The 14460-nt window shown below is 43.0% G+C and overlaps 3 protein-coding genes across 8 annotated transcripts; 1 reads left to right on the top strand and 2 right to left on the bottom strand.

Moving 5' to 3' along the window:
* Window positions 1-357: 357 nt before the first annotated feature.
* On the bottom strand, window positions 358-2576 carry LOC125977881 (heme transporter hrg1-A). The gene is made up of 3 exons (XM_049734912.2): window positions 2190-2576; window positions 1185-1352; window positions 358-1078 (listed from the first exon to the last, which is right to left on the bottom strand). The coding sequence occupies exons 1-3, from the start codon at window positions 2317-2319 to the stop codon at window positions 942-944; spliced, it is 435 nt and encodes a 144-aa protein (XP_049590869.1). The 5' UTR covers window positions 2320-2576; the 3' UTR covers window positions 358-941.
* A 194-nt stretch (window positions 2577-2770) lies between these two features.
* On the bottom strand, window positions 2771-10899 carry LOC125977877 (uncharacterized). Of its 6 annotated transcripts, none has more exons than XR_011087666.1 (5): window positions 10760-10891; window positions 9560-10542; window positions 8744-9291; window positions 3937-3980; window positions 2771-3878 (listed from the first exon to the last, which is right to left on the bottom strand). XR_011087666.1 is itself a non-coding variant. In XM_049734908.1 (4 exons), the coding sequence occupies exons 1-4, from the start codon at window positions 9738-9740 to the stop codon at window positions 3025-3027; spliced, it is 1617 nt and encodes a 538-aa protein (XP_049590865.1). In that variant the 3' UTR covers window positions 2771-3024. The 6 variants fall into 6 exon arrangements, 2 of the variants coding, with proteins under 2 accessions (XP_049590865.1, XP_049590866.1); XR_007484762.2 differs by lacking the exons at window positions 2771-3878; window positions 3937-3980 and adding exons at window positions 5522-5955; window positions 6061-6967 and having other exon boundaries at window positions 10760-10899; XM_049734908.1 differs by lacking the exon at window positions 10760-10891 and having other exon boundaries at window positions 2771-3868; window positions 9560-9740.
* Window positions 10163-14422, top strand: phf13 (PHD finger protein 13). Its single transcript, XM_049734910.1, has 5 exons — window positions 10163-10312; window positions 11255-11359; window positions 11590-11769; window positions 11870-12269; window positions 12337-14422. Exons 1-5 carry the CDS (start codon window positions 10268-10270, stop codon window positions 12579-12581), a joined length of 975 nt encoding a protein of 324 aa, XP_049590867.1. The 5' UTR covers window positions 10163-10267; the 3' UTR covers window positions 12582-14422.
* Window positions 14423-14460: the final 38 nt, after the last annotated feature.

The following is a 14460-nucleotide window of genomic DNA, read 5'->3' as shown; positions in this document are numbered from 1 at the left end:
GACCAAATCAAACTGCAGCAAGCGGATGTCGGCTAACTTTTGATGGACAAAATCAAAATATGGACTGTGTAATTGGCGGACTTCAAAGCTCAGGTTATTGGCCAGCATTTATTGTCGCTTTGGTGTCTCTGAAGGGTGTTTTTCTTCAGAAATATTTCTCAGGCCGCTGGCTGAGCCTTTTCATTGGTGCAAATCTTGCTGCTAATACCCAACAGTGACTTTTGCTTATGGCTAATTCCTCTAACCCCAAGTTTTATTCTTTTGACACAGCAATCAAATATTGTTCAGGAACAGAAACTGTCAAATAATCCCTCTGAGTAAAAAAGGGAAGTGTGTGTGTTTCACATTTCTCAGAGGTATTTTTAAGCACTTTATTAATGCTACTCTTCTACAAAAATATTCACTTGAATACACAAAATACCTTCTCACATAGTGAAAAGACAGCACATATAATGTCACTGATCAGTAATCATATCAAATGTTATATTAGATTGAATATATGGAATCAATAATTAAAAAAACATGCACAGCTTTTATATTGTACATAAAACAGCAGTCCAATTTCATTACCTTATTCCAAGGTCAAGTCACTTAATAAAACAAAATTTAGAAGAGAAAACATGAAAAATGACCTGTCAAACCTCACTTATGTGATTGTGAAACATTATATGTACTTGTACGGTATAAAGCGGATTGTTGGATTTGTACGGCCCTCTACTGGCGATCACGTGACACTGCATTTACAGATGGCACAAGTGTGTGTGTATGTGCGAGTGTGTCATCGTGTGCTTACTGACCACCAAAGGAAAGAGGTAACTGGGGTGAAAGTTCATCCAAACACTGAGTATTACCTTTAAAAAGTCATCCATCACATAGTCTCCTCTGGCATAGGACGATGGAAGTTTCTTCCTTTAGTTACTGTGTGACATTATTAACAACTTTCAGAAGTCACTGAGGATACTGATGTCGGCAAATTCTTTACGATAGCGGTGGGCTGACAGAGCGAGAAGGAAGGCCCACTTGAGGCTCATGAAGCTCCAAACACAAGACAGGTAAAGACTACGAGGGTCAGTTAGGGCTGCAGGAGAGAGAGAAACATTACAATGTTACCTATATTAGTAATGTAACAAAATCATCCATTCATCCACGCCAACCTCACTCCTACATAACGAATGAGTACTCACGCTCCTTGTAGTGTATGGCAATTGACAGGAAGGTGATGAAAGCAACAACCGCAAGCACAGAGAAGAATACACCAATGAAAAAGAACAATTTGAGCCCCTTTAGCCAGGTCCGCCAGTGGTCTTGCAGGTACATGATGTGGGTGATTAGGGTCCACAGTGCCAGCACACCTGAAAGGCAGAAGAAAAAAACCCATCCCTGTTTAGGGCAATCGTTACACATACACAAATAGAAAATGAAAACACACGCAAGGAGCATGAAACAATGTTAATGATGAACTAAATGTGTGAATAAATCATTATGGTGCTTGATGCGTTGCCGCCACCCTGCGGTACCTATACGCAATTACAACAACCAATCCCGATCGGTGGCAGTGTTTAGTCACTACTGCTGTCAGTAGTCACTATTTTGAGAAATAGTCACAAGTGGGGTCGGAAAACGTGTTACGTACAAGATCTACGATTGCAGAAAAGACTGTTGCTTAACTGCTCATGTGCAATAACTGCAAGAGTTGGAGATTTTTTGCCCCTTGCGCTCACACCATGACTTGGCAAGTTTCCAAAGGGACGCTTCAGTTCCCGTCTTGAGTCACATGCAGTGGGGCTTCGCCAAATCTACACAAGTGGATCGTAGCCTACCACATCTAAAAACGTCTCATTGATTCACTTGCACAATCTAAATCACTGTAAAATGGTTGCGTCCACTGGGAACCGCTTCAGCCAGATTTAAAAAACATGACGTCAATGATACAATAAGATAGTCTTAGAATATGAAAATGTAATTTCAGCTCGCGATTAAAATGTTAGGAAACAATCTGGCTCGGGCCAAACTTACAGTTTTGGGAGCAGTAAAAACCAATGTGGGAATGTTTTAATAATCATGTATTTTATAAGTCGGTGTGCAGGATGGCTCATTTTTTTTCTTGATCAAAAAACCAAGGAAGAAGTCAGTTTGTTGACTTGAGACGTGCATGTTTCTCGTTGCAAATGTTGACGGCTCCACTTTACCTGACAGTCCTCCCATTGCTGCTGTCCACGGCTGATGGTACACGACGTTCCAGACCAGAAAAGCAGACGTCCCCACCAGCAAACCGACCGTAGCATAGCCAATACTCACGTACGTTTTGTTTATAGCCATTGTACCAGAAAAAACAAGCGTTAAAATGAGATTTTAAAAAGAGAAGCTCACGAGTTGAAAAGTGTGAGCTGCTTCAAAACAAACACCGTTTGGTGAGCGCATAGGCGCAAAAAGAGAAACGTGGCGCAGTTGCTGTCATGCACAAAAGTCCTTCTCCAAAGCACAGCGTTTTACAATCGAATGTTTACCTTGTGGCCAGTCTCAAATAGAAGGCGTCCGCTTTACGTCATCTGACTGACTGGGCAAATCAATTCTGTTGTGCGAGCGCAGCGACCTCTTTGGGCGCAGAAGGAAATCTCGACTTCTGCATATTTATGACACTTATCAAGGTGACAGTTATCGAACCTTATTTAGCATCGTAGCAATTTCTTCTTTTTGTGCAATGCTATTGAATTATTATTTTCTAAATTAATTAAATATCATCTATTTGACACAATAAACTAGCCCACGATTGAGAAGGCACCACCCTTTAATGCATTTGCAATACAAACTGAATCGAAATACTTGTTAAGAACAATGTAATTAATATATTTTTATATAATATATCCCTCTGAGTATTGTAGAACACATGCATAGGGGAGTGGGGGATTTTTTTTCAGGGTAGGATTCATGGAGAAAAAAAGAACAAACAACCACAATGTATTGTTGCCAAAACCGTCTTCCAGTAACACGAACAAATTGCAGGGCATGTCAGAACTTCAGCCCTTACTTTGAAAAATGTGGCAAATACTGATAGAAATAATACTCCTCCACCTTTGCTTTCATTTTCTCAATGAAGTCGCTGTCTCGGAAGATTCTCTGGACCAGTGCGTCCTCCTTGGCGAACACCAGCAGGTCACACCATGACATCCCCGTCACCATCATCTGTGCCTGGATGAGCACGTAGTGCTCATCTGTGTTTTCCAGGCAAACTTCTTCATTCTCAAATCTCAAGAACTTGCAGTCTGCAAAACTCCGGAGGGTGGAACAGCTGACATATACCAGTCCAAAACAGGGATCCTGCTTTGGGTCGTACACCAAGCCATGAGGCCGGGCCCCAAGCCATGGAGAATCCAAGTCAAAAACCAAATCGCAGGGCCTCCAGTTGACACACACGTTGCGACAATACAAACGAAGCGCTTGACTCTTCACTTCCTCCTCTTGCTGAGATGATATGGAGGTTTTTTTGCCCATGGTAAAGATGAGGGGCTGTGGCTGACACGGTCCCGGTTGAACTTTGCAGCTCGCTTCAGGGCGGTGGCTCTTCTTCATCTTCTGCATCCGCTTTCTGGGCTCTTTCTTTTTTTGTGCGGTCTGCTCCAGATTGCCAGGTGAGGTGTGATGTGGCAGGGGAAGCTGCGGCCACTCGCAAACATTATCGTGATACGTAAAATCTTCTTTTAAGGACATGGGGTGATCTTGAGGAACATGATCGAAAGTGGTGACCATATCTTCTATTTTGGCAATCGGGGGGTTCTCTTCAGGACAATCCTTGGAGCGTTGGTTGAGTTTGGCCAAAAAAGTATGAGGAGGTGGTGAAGTAACATTTGTAGACTTGTCGGGCCTTATCCTGGAATAAACTATGCAACATCAAGCATGTAATGAAAATCTGATAATGTGCTTTTGAATCATTCTTACCTTGGGAATTCTAGGATGGTCTTCTGCACACAACATTCAGGTATCTTGTTTTGGGGGGAAGGAGATAAGAGATAAGATTTGATGCCTAAACTGCAAAATGCTTCAATAAATGTGTGAATAAATCATTTTTTTATGTCTGAATATTTGTAATATAACTAACAGTAGACCCTTGAAAGTTTTGGGCAATCAAACAGAAATACACAGAGGAGCAACTTTAATCAACATGAAATATTTAATGACTGCTCAACGTTTTTTCAGTCATAATTTAGTACAGTATATGTGGTTCTTAAATGGTGTTTAATTGAGATTGTCTATTTTGAATTTCTGAATTGTAACTAGAACATTTGTCATACGTGACAAGCATTTTTTTTTTTTTTTTTTTTTTAAACAGTGAGCATTGTAAGGTGCAATGATGTTATGCAGGTGCATAAAAAGTCCCGATACTCCGACAGTCCCTGTTGTTGCACGTTGGTCCTCAGTAGTTTGATTTTGGAGTCCCTACTGGCAACGTCTGTTAAAGGTCTTCTTCGCTCTTCTTTGGTGTCTTGACGAAAAAAAAAATCGTGTTATGAAAGAAAATGCTGGATGTCAATGTTTTGAAATCCATCCTCAAATCTCTTGATATCTCCCTTTCCAGCTCTTGCAGCCTCCCTCGGTCTTAGCACTCCATGGATTCCGCTTCTCTCCCTGAAATTAACAAACCAGCCCTTGCTGGCCTTGAACTCCTCCGCACTGCCCCCAGGGTTGTCTCGGGTGAGGGCATTGTGCAGTTCCCTTGCCTTGTCACAAATGAGGGTCTCTGACACAGTGTCGCCCCTCAACTGTTTATGAGTGATCCACTCGAGCAGAACTTTTTCCACCTCTTCCATTTTATCAGTTCTTCTGCTGCTCAGCGTTTTGACCCCTTTGGCCACATCGGCAGCTTTGATGGCTTCTTTTCGCTTCAATATGGTCGATACCGTCGACTTGGCCATTTTGTACTGAAGAGCCAAGTCAGAGACGCGTGTACCTCTCTCCCACTTGGCGATAAGTTCCTTTTTCAGTGCTATAGTGGTCATCACCGTTTTCCTCTTTGGCTTGTCATCCTGGGTACCCTTCTGTGGTGACGTGGGATAGGTATCACACATGAAAAGATCATGATAATGAAAAAAACAAAACAAAAAAAAACACTTTAGTATTTATCCTTAAAAGTTCAACTTTCATACTGTATACAGTGTTTATTTTATCCGCCCCGCAAACTGGACTTCCAAAAGGGTCCACTGTGGTTTTTATTCAAGCCCTTCAGAAAATGTATTTAACATGCAACTAGGCACGGGCCAATTATTGGCCTGATGGTTTGCTGTGGTTTTAAAAGTCCAGGATACCATTATCGCTAATAGGAGGGAGGGAGCAAGATGAACAACACACTGCAGACACGGATGCCTTTTTGCTCTGTGCATTGACCTAATTAAAATAAAAATGGTGCCAGCGGGTACTATTTAGCCCACAGTGGCCCATAGGTTTTTAAAAAAAGGGTCAGTTTAAAGCTGTAACTTGAATACGGTAATACCATTTGTTTTTGCTCACAGTTACGTCAGAATCGAAATCCAGCCCATGCCTACACACGACATAATATTAAAAACAATTCTAAAATATAAATAAGGAAAAGTGGAAATTTTCTTTATAGCATAATACAGAAAATCAAATTAAAATCAAGATGTGAGTGGAAACAAATTTACAAGTGAAGCAAGGTTTTTCAAAATTACTGACTTTTATTTCTTTGAACTTGAAATGTAACCCATTCAGGTGCACAACAACACAAGCTAAACACAGAGTAAACATATAAGTTAAGACAACACATCAGTCCCATTGAACACATGGCCTTTAGCCACTAGCCTATACAATACACGAGGGGCAGAGCTGCACTGTGTGTGTGTTGCAGATATACTTTTTACACTTGATGCATGTATATCGTGTTTTCCTGTCCATCTTGGGTCCACACACTTCGCACCGCTTCTTCTTGTTGCTTGTGTTCACAATCTAGAATAATGAAAAGATCAGGAATCTTACTAACACCTCTCTCGCTCGTTCGCTCTCTCACAAGACATGAGTGTCAGACGTACTGCAACAGCATCACACACTTACTTCAGGCTCTGCAGATTGTGGTTCTGTCGGTTGGGTGGACAGGGCACCAGCCTGAATCCTCCTTCTTCTCTCAATTTGTGGTCACACCAATGCCTTTCCCAGATCCTTAAGAATGAGTCATCTTTTCTGGAGCTTCACTCGTTTCCACTCAGTGCCATCCAAATGACAAAGGCATTGTACGCTGAGATGTCCAACATGCAAAAAATATCACCAGTGGCCAACGTAGAGTCCTCCGTTTGCAGCTGTAGGCCGTCACCAGCTTGCCCATGTTGTCTACCCCTCCTTATGTGGCATTATAATCCATGATGATCTCTGGTTTGTGATGTTCCTGGTCACAAATTCTTCCATCCCCGTGCAGTGTACTCATGAATACCACATTCTTGCCTTTCTTCGGCACATAGGATACCAGGGATGTGTCAGCCGTGTATGCAAACTTGGAAGACTTGACAGGCCTGTTCTTCAAAGTCAGCAGTTGAGGTGGGAGCTTTGACCTGTTTTTCCTTATTGTTCCCACCATGGTCAGCTTCCTCTTCAGAAGCTCCAGGCCCAGTTTGTGCGAGGTAAAAAAATTGTCGCATGTTATGTTGTGTCCACTGAGTCCCTGAGACACGTTGAGGACAACTCTTATTTCTTGGTTTTTCTCCTCCATCAGGTGTGAAATGATGTTAAAAATTTCCAGAGACATTGTTGCACGTAAAATTTCTCTGCCAGTTCCTGCGTCTCACAGGGATTCTGCGGATTCCCCCTTTGGACCTGAAAACTCCAAATGTGATCCTCAAATTCTGAATCCTCTCCCTCTACATCATCACCAAAAACTTCTCTCTTCCAAAATCAATTCCAGGGCCTTCTGCACAGAGTACCTTTTCGCCATCTTGATCGTTTGTGATAAGAAACCACACTGGCAAAGCTGTAATTATAGTGTATAAAATTATTATTGTTAAAAATCCATGACACTCAAGAGTACTCTGGAGGTGTGAGTAAATCAAGTGAGACAATGTTTGAGATTTATTGTATCATTTATTAACTTGACATTAACAATCAACCACTTTATGTTAGGATATGCAGAAAAACACATTGTTCACAAAGTTTGACAGTATGTGCCCCACAGATGTACTTTTGGCAGTTTCTGCATGTGGTTTGTGTCTTTGTGTCCTTGAGTGCAACACACACCTCGCAGCGCTTTCTCTTTCCACTGGATGCCACCTAGAATAAAAAAATAAAATATCAGGATGGTTCAGGATTTATTTGGTTTATTTCTGACCCCCCCAACACACACACACGCACACACCACACACAACTGCAACAGGAAACTTACCTGAGAAATTTGAGGCTGTGAGAAAAGTTTTCTTTGAAGCGTCTTTTGGTTCCCATCTGAGTTAATTCCCATCCAGATTGTAGATGCTTTATAAGGCCTGACATCCAGCAAAAGAGAAAATATGGCAAGTGGCCACTGAAATGCTCTTCGTTGTCGCAGGCCAGCACCCTGTCTTCCTCCAGCGGTGACAGTCACATAAGACCTCTGGGTTACAGTTCCTTGTTCCATCGCTGAGTAGCAAGCTCGTAAATACATTTTTAAAACTTTTTGGTTTGTAATAAACCAGAACAGTGTAATGGAGGGATATCCTCTCACACTTAGAACTTCAGATAGCTCCTGTTCTGGGTTGTACAAAATTTGCCTCAGAGAAGACATTGAATCTCTTGGGGGAGTTTTTGCCTCTAAAAATCACCCTTCCCGTCTCAGCATTCCACAGACTTGCAGTTAGCGACACTAACAAGGATGATGGTGCCAAATTAGGTATGCAAGATACGTGATGTTCTTCTCTTTCCACTCGTAGAACCATTTGTTTGGTTGATATTTGTTGAACTTGATAGCTTGAACAACAGGTTGAACTTGATAGCTTGAAGATCAAGGCGAATTATTTGCATTATGTCAAGAAGTGAGTGGAGTGAAGATGAGATCGTCCCCGTGCCTGGCTCTTGGGTTACTCCAGCCGTCGCCTGTGGTGCTCCTCCTTGCCGTGTATAGTCCAAGTGAATCTTCAAAATTTTGTTTCAGAATTCCATACTCCGAATCGATTTCTAAATGATGCCCATATTCCCAGACACCTTTCTCTTTCACAAGACCTGACTCTCCATTTATATGTAAACTGTCATAACGTGTCGTATTGAGGGTGGAAGATCTTTTACCTTCTTCCATTCAAATGTAGGTGCAAGGCATATCACTCAAATGGTATGCAATATCAAAGTAAACAAGTAGTTGGCAGTTGATTTTTTTAGCGGCAAAAAAGACAAAAAAAACCCAATTCTTCATACCCCAGTTCAAATGCTCATTTGAGATCTAAAACAAGGGGAAAATAAAATAATAAACAACTCTATGCACACCGCGTCTAACTGGGAAGTCGTTTTGCAGTTGCACACTCCCCCTCCAAACACGAGGGAGGTAGAGAAATGTGCAAACTAAAAAATGTTGTTTTCATTTTCGCAAACATTTTTAAAAGGACATTTTAGAGCTATAATTCGAACACGTTGATGCCTCATTCTTTTTGCTCATGGTTATCATACCGCCAGAATCTAGTATAGGCCCATGCCTACTTTTACCAGTTTTGGTTTTACAAATTTGAAAACCAAACAACAGTAACATTACCATTTTCAATCCTCTTCCAAACAAATAGCGAAACATTACCTTTTTGAGGGGTATCTTAGGATGCTCCTGATGTAGCAGGTCTTGTTTTGTGTTTTCCCCACTCGTGCTTGGCTGAGTGAATTCCTTGGCTGTGTAGAAGTCAAAAATTTGAAGTGCAGGCGTCGTGTCTTGCTCTTTGGGTTCACTTTTCGGACAATCCATTGCGGCGCCAACGTCCATTCCACTCTCTTGTTTTAATGCCAAACTTCTATGGTATTCTATATGCTGCTCATGTGGTCCATTTGCCAATGGCTCTGACACATTGGTTTGCTTGTGTGCAAGTATACCAGCTATTTCAAATGCACATGGCTCTGACAGTCTTGTTTGTTGCATAGCAGCCATTGCCTCAGATTGTCCCACTGCAGATGACACTAATACTTCCGTTTGTTCCTCTTTAGTTGTATTAGCAAGTGGATGCAAAACATCTGTTGGTTTGTCTTCTGTCACATCAGCCCATACCTGGGTATGCTCTATTTTGAATCTTTTGGAAATTGGCTCTGCTACTGTCTCCTCAGGTGGTTGCTCTCTCACAGCCAATCTGTTGTGATCTTTGGGGGGGGAAAGAAGACAAACGTTCTACTTTAGTTTTGGTATAACAGGTGCAAAAAAAAAAAAGTATTTCCTAGTCTGTTAGCAAGAGTAGAAAATGGTTCTGGGGGGCTCACAATTCTTCAATACAAACAACTTTTGAGGCTCAGAAGGAAAAGTAGCTTGAGAGCTACTTGAAGCGACTTTCTATGTAGGCTACACGATTAATATTATTCGTTCCCATTTTTCAAAACGCTGTATGTGAATGTTTTAAGTGAAGTTACTAACCTTTTACGGCTATATTCCACCGAGGGTTCGTCTCTTTGTTCAGTAAGGACCGCAGACAGTCGATCTCCTCTTGGTATCCTTTCACAATGAGCGCCACTTCTTGGGATATCTCCATGGCGAAGCTGGTAAAGCGTTCAGTTAAATGGATCTGAAACGCTTGCATTTGGCTAACGGTCGACATGTCGGAACAATGCAACGCAACAGCAGCTGTTTATCTTTGGGGTACGCGCGGGACTCGAATGATGACGATACGAGACAAAAGAGAACCCGGAAAAGAAACGACCCTCGTTTCCGGTCAGACTCTTATCTTTATCTCAATGTAAGCAGTGCCCACTTGAGCGCCCTGCCTACTCAAGAGGGCGTCCGTGAGTCACGCCGTTTAGGAGCCACCGAGGATTCACTGAAGCAGAAGAAGAGCGGGCAGTGGGCAGGCTCCTGTTGGTGACAGCCGCCAGGCGAAAAGAGCTACACCCCCTCCACATCTAACTGATAGGGAGAAGACATTACGGGACGTTTTCATGGGCATACAGCCTTCTGCTGACTGACGCTACGGTTTCCAACATTTAGCTGGCCCCGTTGCCAATCGAGCATTCACTCTTGGAGTTTTTTAGTAAACGTACGTTACGTTAGCTTCGGCGTTCAAACAGTGGCACCGAAGCTTGTACACAACCGCGTCGCCTGTCAAGATAGTATTAACACTCGGAGAAGATGGGTGACATCAAGCCGTCGACATCTCCTGCTTTCCAGTCGGAGGTAAGTGACTGTCGATCGTAGTAACTCATCGATGTGCTGTCAAGTTGTTTTGCTTCACTGCTAACGACGCAAGAGAATGTCAACTTGCTGACCGCTTGTCATCGCACTGTTAGCCTGCAAATTCACTGACATCATGTTAGAACATGAATGTGATCAACTTGCTCACGGTGATTTCGCATTTGCACTCACCGTCCGTCGACTTGATCACTTTTAAGTGTGTCTTTGTTAACCTGCAAGAAAGAATCCATCGGTTTGCACCACTTTGGATACATTGTTTATGTTCAATCATTTCGAAAACATTCCATCATCATCATCATCATCATTGCTAACATGCTAACGTGTGCTAGCTAAGCATAATGGTAGCCAAAGTCCGTTCGAAAAAAAGATCGCCTCTTATTTCGAGAACCAATGTGTGCTATTTGTGTTAAAGAAAAATAAACAACGAACATTGCTTTGTTATTGTTGAGGCTTCACTGTTACTTGCTAGCCGTGGCTAGCCTTACAGCTCTTTTGACTGCTGACTGTCCATTGCGAGCCCACATTTGTTGTCGATGAGAGTTAACGTTGAGTCGTGGGGGGTTGGGAGGACTGCTCTCAAGATACTTAAGACAAATTCGCTCTATTTGCCCTTACGCAGCATTTCTTTTCAAATAAAGCACATTGTCGCTATGTTATTCTTTTTGGATGACTGTTGCTAATTCTTGCAACAATGACACACATTACACACCCACTAGGAACATTATGAGACGATGTTTATCTATCTTAATCAGTGCTTGACTTAAAGCCCCCCTTATTTTTCCACTAAGATTAAAAAAATTGACTGTCGATTTCTATTATGACAGAATACATGTATAGGGGAACATTCAAACTTAATAGTAAAGAGACCTCCTCACTGTTTATAACCTTCTCACCGCCAGTGCTACTCATGTTTCTGTGTTCTAGAGCTTCAGTCCACCATACCGGAAGAGGAAAAGGACAGTGGAAGATTTCAACCAGTTTTGCACATTTGTCTTGGCCTATGCTGGTTACATCCCTTACCCACAAGAGGTAAGTCAGGCTCGTGCTGATATTTTTGATAGTATCTTTAAGAATCAAATTTGGACAAACAATAAGAAGTGGAAGGCCATGTCAGGAACAGGAGAGCCTAATTCTCCTAATTTTTTATTGTTTACTAGCAAGGTTCCTTCTGAGTGAAAAAACAAAGCCCCAAAGACACTTGAGTAAAGCTGAGTGGAGCAAATGCCAGCCAGACCTAAACTTGTTTTTACTATTTACAGAACTCTTCACTGCGCAGTACTTCCAGCCCTCCCAATAGCACCGGAAGCACAGTTGATAGCGATGGCTGGACTCCGGGGCCATCGCCATCTTGTCCCCAGTACCCCTTCATGGTCCCCCTGGACAGGAGCAGAAGCCATCCACAGATGGGGGCCACGCTGTCCAGTCACATCAAGAAAGATGTGAGTTGAGCTCAGACAAGGGTGTGGAAGTTTGCAACAGATTTTGCTCTCAGGGTTTGATTCTATTCACATACTTCCACGTCTATCTTTATTTGCGCAGCACACATTCACCAGCTTGCATCCAGAGGATCGTAGGAAAGCCGAGAAGCTGAAGAAGAAAAAGAGGAGAAAGGAGAGGGAGCTCCAGGCCGGCAAAGAACACGGGCAACCTAACTTGCCTCCTCCGTTGCCCTTGGGCGACTTGCCTATAAAAGAGGAGCCGGAAGATGACATCAGCATTCCGCTCCACCCTCAACGCGTCACCAGTCCGTCCCAGTGCAAAGAGGAGCAACAGGAAGAGCGCAGGCAGTGGGATGGACGAGACCTGGAAGAAGGGGTAGTCAAGGTCCAGAAAGTGGAAGGCCTTTCCGGAAGCAGAACGGTGTTCCGCCAGGGCAAGCAGGTGGTGTTCCGAGATGAAGATGGCTCGGGAGAGGATGAGGATATCATGGTGGACTCGGGTATGTGCTTCAATATGCTGGTAGGCTTCCGATTACTAATTACATTTCCTCTCCCCTGTGCCCTCAGACGACGACTCGTGGGACCTGGTGACGTGTTTCTGCATGAAGCCGTTCGCCGGCCGCGCCATGATCGAGTGCAACAAATGCCACACCTGGATCCACCTGTCGTGCGCCAAAATCCGCAAGAGCCACGTGCCCGAAACGTACGTGTGCCAGAGCTGCCGAGAAAATGACGGACCCGCAACCGCAGGAGCCGACGCCCGCCGCTCCCACCGCCCTCGCATCGGTCCGCGTAAACACCTGCTAGAATAACTTCCAAACGCCCTCCTGAAGATTTTCTAAGAACACTTGTGGACCTTTAGCAAGCTCTCCTATACCCCCACTTGGGGTTACCTTAGCTCTGCCGATGTGTACTTGTGCTTCCCTACAGACTCTCCGCGTAAGGCAATCACTGAATGATACACTACTCAGAAAAAGTTAGGGCTACCTGGACTTTTGTTGGAATTTCAGGATGTGCCTACAATTACTAGAACGTTGACAGGGGAACCAAATTCGACCTTGTGTGCAATTTTGAATGCAGTCTAACATCACCGATTTTGCCTTTCAGCTTCTCAGCGAACGACGAGTCCTGCGGAAAGTACCGAACCATGTGAACAGTTAGACGAGCATTCAAACGTTTTGACGTAAAATGAAGCTCACCTGTCAAAGTTATGGTACATTTTAGCGCCACCTGAAAATTTCATCCCTAATTTTTTGACTAGTGTCCGTAGATGACTAGCATAGCAGTCAAACGGCTACAGTTGAGACTGTAGCGACTTGCGAACACTGGAAGCTGCTATGTCGAGTCCCTCTACAAACTGCCACCCTCTCTGGTGCATGCTGGGATGTGTCGGAAAGAAACGTTTGCACTTTTTCTCACTTTAAAACAAACCTTTTGACCCTTTTGGCAAACAGGTATGTTCAGATGTGACTCGATTTGATTTCTTTCCCCAAGCGGCTTCTTGTTGGTATGAAACCCAAGTGGCCGTTTTGAAGGAGAAAACAAGTAAAGCCTGCTTCAGATGGTGCTATAGTATTAATCTGATAATTCAATAGACTAGAGCTAAAATCTAGACTCCATCTGCTTCTTCTGTCCGTTTTGTTATTTAAGTCCATTGTGGACACACAGAAGCCCAGAGAGGTGGTTATTCTTTCTTTCTCAAGCTGTCTTCCAATTTCGGTTGCTGTGTGTATCGAAGGTTAGGGCGATATAGTTCACTTCTTTCCCTCCTACACTTGACTTAATTTCCACTGGTCAAGGATTGTCGTTCATAAGTATTTTACCTTAACTATCAGTTCAGCTGTTTCATTTTTAAGCTTCCTGCGTCAAATATATTTATGGAAGGGAGTGAAGGCCGTTCCGTTCAGTGCTTCTGCAGGAAAATGTCATGGTTAGTTGACTGGAATAGGGTAGAGAGTCTCTCAAGAGTGTATGTGAGTGTGTTTGGGGGGGAGGGGGTGTGGAGGACAATGCATGTGCTGCTATGAACATATCTAATTTCTGGTCTTTTATTGTAAGATGCTCATCTGCAAATGAAATAAGCTCTGGTGTCATTTCATAAAACTTCACAGCAGTATTCACATACTTTCACCCTTTGCAGCTTTACTGGGAAATTGCTTTTTTTTTTTTCCAGGCACTTTTCTCTTTAAACTCGCTGCCATTCGGATGGACTGTCTAAGCATATGTGCCATGGACCTGTTTTGTGTCAGTTCAAGAAAAGCCATACTCCAGCGTAGAGTGACATGAAAGACTCTGAGACACCGTTTTTGTCCTAGGATGGGATTTTACAACACACAGTTGCAGACTTTGACCAGAGGATATTTGTGCGGTTGGCAGACTGATGCCTTCTGGTGCTGTGTTGCCAATAATCAGCCCAGTTGGGATGTTTCCTAAATGACAAGCACTGTTATGTCTTTGAGAGCCCTCTTTTTTTTGAAGATCACTTAGATGTATAAGTACTATTAACAGTGGTCCGTGTGATAAAAGTTGGTTTATTCTGATGGGTTGAGTTCGTCCTCTCTCCCCTTTGAGAATGTGTTATTGTGTACTGTGTGGTGAAAACTGTTTCTATGAAACTAATGTAAAGTATTGTAAATAAAGATTTACCATTTTATCCATGGTGTTGTTTGTATTAATCGTGCAACATAAGAG

Source organism: Syngnathus scovelli, chromosome 11 (assembly GCF_024217435.2).
Source record: "Syngnathus scovelli strain Florida chromosome 11, RoL_Ssco_1.2, whole genome shotgun sequence".
In the NCBI taxonomy this organism is placed as follows: Eukaryota; Metazoa; Chordata; class Actinopteri; order Syngnathiformes; family Syngnathidae; genus Syngnathus; species Syngnathus scovelli.
Note: the sequence above shows the minus strand (reverse complement) of the source record. Positions and strands in the feature narration are given on the sequence as shown.